Source organism: Mycetomoellerius zeteki, unplaced genomic scaffold (genome assembly GCF_001594055.1).
Source record: "Mycetomoellerius zeteki isolate Tzet28-1 unplaced genomic scaffold, Tzet1.0 scaffold38, whole genome shotgun sequence".
Classification (NCBI taxonomy): domain Eukaryota; kingdom Metazoa; phylum Arthropoda; class Insecta; order Hymenoptera; family Formicidae; genus Mycetomoellerius; species Mycetomoellerius zeteki.
The window spans coordinates 209,171-214,556 of NW_017257371.1; the positions used below are offsets into that span (position 1 = coordinate 209,171).

Consider the following 5,386-nt stretch of genomic DNA (forward strand, 5'->3'; position numbering starts at 1 on the left):
TGATCAATGCGATTGGTCAATTCTTTCTTCATCCGAGATCTCGGACGGATTTCTAGCATCGTAGACACTGGGCTTAATACGGGCGGCTTTAGGATCCCCTTAAAACCCAGTATCCACGATGCTAGAAATCCTTCCGAGATCTCGGATGAAGAAAGAATTGACCAATCGCATTGATCATGTGACTAAATTGTTTAAATGTGATTGGTTAATTCTTTCTCTCTCCGAAATCTCGGACCAATTTCTAGCATCGTGGACATAAGGCTTAAGGCCGGAATCAGACTACTCATTGAAGATTAGGTCTGTTCGCGTTGCTTGCACTTTTGGCACTCGGCATCTTCGCTTTCTCTCTTTTCAAGGCCAAATATATATCTATCTAAATATATATATATATCTATATATCTCATTTTAAGTGCCTTTACCCCGGATCTACAATAGAGTTTTGGGCCTTAAGACATAAGAAATGGATGAATCATAGGCTGCGTTCAGCAGACTCAACAGTTTTGCAACCGTTTTATGATTGTCTGCTGAGATAGGACCATTCTTCTAGATCTAAAAGTATGATCCAATTAGCGCGAAGGAAACTTCCAACAGTTGCAAAACAAACGTTCTGCTGAACGCAGCCATAGTCGATTATTCTCCTCGAATTCGACTGTAATTGGTCAATTTCTTACGGCTTAAGGCTTAACCCCGGGATTAACCCCGGATCTACAATAGGGTTTTAAGCTTTAAGCCATAAGAAATGGGCGAATCACAGTCGATTATTCCCCTCGGATTCGACTGTAATTGGTCAATTTCTTTCGGCTTAAGTCTTAAAATACTTATTGTAGATCCGGACTTATGATTCGTTGATTTCTTACGGCTTATGATTTCTGCACACTGGATGCGGAAAAGCTTATCGCGCGGCAAAATGCGACGCGGTAATCGATGGCTGCGTTCAGCAGAACGTTTGTTTTGCAACTGTTGGAAGTTTCCTTCGCGCTAATTGGATCATACTTTTAGATCTAGAAGAATGGTCCTATCTCAGCAGACAATCATAAAACGGTTGCAAAACTGTTGAGTCTGCTGAACGCAACCAATGAACATGTAGGAGCTGTAAGCTTATTGGTTGCCGCGTCACATTTTGCCGCGCCGCAAGCGTTTCCGCGTCCAGTGTGCAGGAACCGTTATTTCTATTTAAACCAAGCTTACTACGTATATTGTAGACGGGTCTTTAGTGCAAAAGCCGCCAAAATCTGGCAACCCTGGTCCAATACATGTATATTTTGCCGCGCAAATGTATATATGAGTGTGTACTATATATACACATATCACACATACATGAATCGTTGAATTTTATAATTATGATTAGTGAATTTTGTGCGATGGTATGTAACTGAAGTTACACAGCACAATACATAGAATTTAAAATTATCGATATTTTGCCACAACGAAGTGTCATGTGTGATTTGTAGAATAGGAATACCGATAATTAGGTCATTCATTCAATTGCGACTTTAAATTCTCTTTCCACACCATTAATTGTAAACAAGAAATAACTTTTCTAGTCAACTCAGAATGTCATTCGATATGTACAATTGGGAAGATCAGTCCATCGTACATTGAAACAGCATATCCTTGATACATTTCGTCGTTGAAAAATAAGTGCTCAGTATGGAATAAAGTTTCTTCTTATCAAATTAAAATGTAGAAGTTTATTATTTATGTTTTGCTTGATAATTTTCTATATATAGATTTATACATACATTTTCCTAAATATGTAGTCACACATACTGACAATTTGTCATTTGCTTTCTACATCAATCATTTATAATATTACACTTGGCTATAAAATATTCAATTATTTCAGATTATTGTTATAAAATGATAGAATCTGATCACAATGAAATTGAGGAAGGAGAAATGGATACACTAAGACTATCATCTGATTCTGCAGATAACATATCAAAAAAAAGGCCAAGAGATTCTGAAGATTCTGAAGATGAAATAGATTTATCTAAAAAACGGCGATGCTCATTTAGTGAACGGTCAAAAATATTAGAGAACGATAATCCTGAAACTATTTCAGAGAAAAATAATACAGAGAGATATTATGAGAAAGTGGAAAAATATAAATTGTATCGAGAAAATCAGCAAAGTGTACAAGAGGTATCTGATTCGGACATGAATGGGAAGAATAAGGAGAAACAAGGAGATGATGTAAAGCGAGGAAACGAAAAAAAAACTGAGAATAACATTACTTTAAATAAAAATTCTGGAAAAATAAATATTAAAGAGGAAATTGTGGAAAGCATGGTAAGAATACAATATGAACTTACGTTACTAACAAAATCTGAGAAAATTGATTCTTTTTTTATATCGTGTTTTTTATCATTCTTACCATTACATTTGTATCTTATCTATAATGTCCCTTTTTTCTGTCATACATAGCAAATTTTTTTACTTTTAGCTATATTTTCTGTCTAATATTTTGTAACATATTTAAACTCACTGTTTTGTAATATTAGAATCAGTTTGAACATGAGACATTCTGTTTATTAGGTGACTTTAATAGCCATATAATAAACAGGTTATTCTATGATTTTAATTATTTTTCTTAATACTAAAAATAGGATAATTCAGTCCAAAAGTCTATTATAAGTGCAAGTATGATGTCTATTCCTAAAAACGAGAAAGAAACAACAGGAGGCAATGAGGTTAAAGAAGAAAATGACAAAACGATAGCTAGAGAAGAAAATAAAGAGGAGGATGAAACGAAAAAACAACATACTGCTAAGAAACATATTGTCGACACAGAAGTGGTAGATGGACTGGAACTTTCCGTGGAATGTGCGAGTGATAAGGAAGAATCTAGTTCTGAAAGCGAAAATGAAAAAGATGTGAAACCACGACCGAAAACAATAATCGTGAAGGCAGAGCCAAATGAATCGGAATTAGACTGTTCGTCAGAAGCAGAAGAAAAGCCTGATTTGCAACAAATCACTGATACATTGAAGATCAAATCAGAAAAAAACAGGGAAAAAGCAGCAAAGAGAAAAGGTTCGCGATCAAGTTTTAGTAAATTAAAGACTTCTGGATCAGAGGACAGTCAGAATAGCAATTCAGATGAGGATTATAGTCCACGGACGAAAAAGAAAATGACAAAATCTCCAGCTACGAAAAAATCAACCGACAAACATCGCTCCGTCGAATCAAAAAGAGGACGAGGTAAAGATATAAGAAATTCTCACCCAAAAAATACCGAATGTCTATCTGATGATGAGGATATGACTACAGCAGAGAAAGCTAATAAAACAACTCAAATTAAAAATGGACTACAGGAAGAATTATCAGACAGGGAATCATTCGATAAAAATGAAAGTGATAATTCTGAAAAGGAAGAGAAATCTATGAAAAGAAGGGGAAGACGTAGTAATGCTGTAAGTTTCTTACTAACAAATAGATCTTACAATAATATAAACTTGGATGTATTTTTTTACTGTTGTATGCATTAAATTTTCAGGATGGAAATGAACAGATACAGAAGTTGAAGAGGTATTTAAATGTTGCTGGAGTGAAAATTCAATCGTACAATCGCATTTTTGCGGATTGTAAGAATAACGCTGCAAAAATTAATCGTCTAAAAGAACTATTAAAGGAAAACGGCATTAGTGGTCATCTATCGTTGAAAAAATGTAAACGAGCGAGAGAAGAGAATGAAAAGATGAGGGAGGTATCTGAATTGGATATGTCAAACATTATATCTGAAGGTTAATATTATGGTTTTGCTGTCTATGTTATATTTATTATATAATGGACATTGCGCACAACGTTGAATTTGTTTTTATTTCAGGACGAGTTACGCGCGCACGAAGAAATATGGATAACGTTAAAAAGACACTTCCAGACGTACCATTGCGATATCGAGAACGTAATACATTTAGGCTTATTCAAACTGTTGTTGATAGTGATTCAGAATAGACAGGGTTGGGTAGTGCTAAATTAAAAAGATAAAAGTTAAATTAAAAAGTTAAAAAGTTAATTAATTTTGACTTAATTTAGTTACATTTTATTGATAACTATTAATTTTTAATTTGATTTTTTTTTTTATGTTAATCCTCAGACACAATGCGAGAGGATAATGAGTATATAATTTAGTAATTTTATATTGTATAATAGTTACTTTTGAACAAAAATAACCAGATTCTTTAATAAATATGCTGTGAGAAAGAAAAAATACGAAAAATTATGTAAAATGGTAAAACTTTTTCTTTTTCTTTCTTTTTTTTTGTTGGTTGTTAGGACCAAATTTAACTTTTAACTTTTCAATTACTTTTTTCATTAACTTAATTTTTAATTCAATTAATTTCATTATGGATTAATTTGTATTTTAATTAAGTTAAATTTTCAAGGCTGTTAACTTTAACTTAACTTAGTTAAAAAAAAAAGTTAACTTACCCAACCCTGAGAATAGAGGACATAGAATGTTCTCATAATCCATAAATGTTGGATAATATAAATATATAAGTATTTAAACATCAAAGAACAGGTGCCAACAATTGTGCATTTATGCACGCTGGCCTGTCCACGTCTATGTAGAATATTTTGTATTTTTAATTTTTCATATATCGATAGTTATTGTTTTTTTATATTATAGTGTGCAATTATCAATTAATAGTAATTTTCATGTGCCGCGTATTACATTGACAATGTTGGTCAATAATGTCAATATATTGAGCTACCTTCTCTAGCAGCCATTACATTTAACAGTATGTTGGGCTTTCTTTTCCAACAGGCATTACATTTATAAAATGTGATCGATCAACCCCCACGCGCACCTGCTAGAGAAGGTAACCTGACATGATTGATTAATATGATCAGTAATACGCGGTATATTGATATGTGAAAATACGGAGACAAATTTTTATTTTCATTGTATTAACTTATTATTCCCCTAGTTAAGATAAGTTGCTGATAACTTGTATACGAAGAAGGTGATTTTGGAATTTGTGTAACACCTATTTGGTACGAATAATGATAAATGTCATTATGTACATAAATAAGAAAAAAAACTAGATAAAAAACAAGAAATTCTGTCAGATTTATACTACCGAATGATTAAAATTAGTGATGCGTTTTGCTTAAATGGAAAAAATAACATTATATTTTTAAGTACATATTAGAAATTGATTTGTAGCGTATAATATATAGATAAAAAAAAACAATTTATTTTTCATCAAATCTACATACAGCTTCAGCTAATGTTAAAGACAGTTGGAAAAAGCATCGATCACAAATCTTTCATATCTTTAAATATAATTATAAAAAGCAACGAAAAGCCATACTATATCTTTCCCTTTGGTCTATAATATAAAAATGTATCCAACTAAATTTTTAGGTAGAAGGGAAA

The 5,386-nt window shown here is 32.4% G+C and overlaps 1 protein-coding gene across 3 annotated transcripts; it reads left to right on the forward strand.

The window, feature by feature from the left end:
- Window positions 1-1,329: 1,329 nt before the first annotated feature.
- On the forward strand, window positions 1,330-5,015 carry LOC108726024 (HIRA-interacting protein 3). 3 transcript variants are annotated; one of them, XM_018453378.1, is made up of 6 exons: window positions 1,374-1,648; window positions 1,847-2,292; window positions 2,610-3,416; window positions 3,500-3,746; window positions 3,830-3,950; window positions 4,444-5,015. In XM_018453378.1, the coding sequence occupies exons 2-6, from the start codon at window positions 1,861-1,863 to the stop codon at window positions 4,448-4,450; spliced, it is 1,614 nt and encodes a 537-aa protein (XP_018308880.1). In that variant the 5' UTR covers window positions 1,374-1,648; window positions 1,847-1,860; the 3' UTR covers window positions 4,451-5,015. The 3 variants fall into 3 exon arrangements, with proteins under 3 accessions (XP_018308881.1, XP_018308880.1, XP_018308882.1); XM_018453379.1 differs by lacking the exons at window positions 1,374-1,648; window positions 4,444-5,015 and adding an exon at window positions 1,330-1,364 and having other exon boundaries at window positions 3,830-3,957; XM_018453380.1 differs by lacking the exon at window positions 4,444-5,015 and having other exon boundaries at window positions 1,374-1,472; window positions 3,830-3,957.
- The last annotated feature ends 371 nt before the right edge of the window (window positions 5,016-5,386 follow it).

Bases quoted from the DNA above. Each gene is read 5' to 3' on its own strand.
- LOC108726024 (XM_018453379.1), top strand. From the start codon at position 1,861: ATGATAGAATCTGATCACAATGAAATTGAGGAAGGAGAAATGGATACA. The intron at 2,293-2,609 runs GTAAGAATACAA...TACTAAAAATAG, and splicing joins AGGAAATTGTGGAAAGCATG to GATAATTCAGTCCAAAAGTC. The intron at 3,417-3,499 runs GTAAGTTTCTTA...TTAAATTTTCAG, and splicing joins GGGGAAGACGTAGTAATGCT to GATGGAAATGAACAGATACA.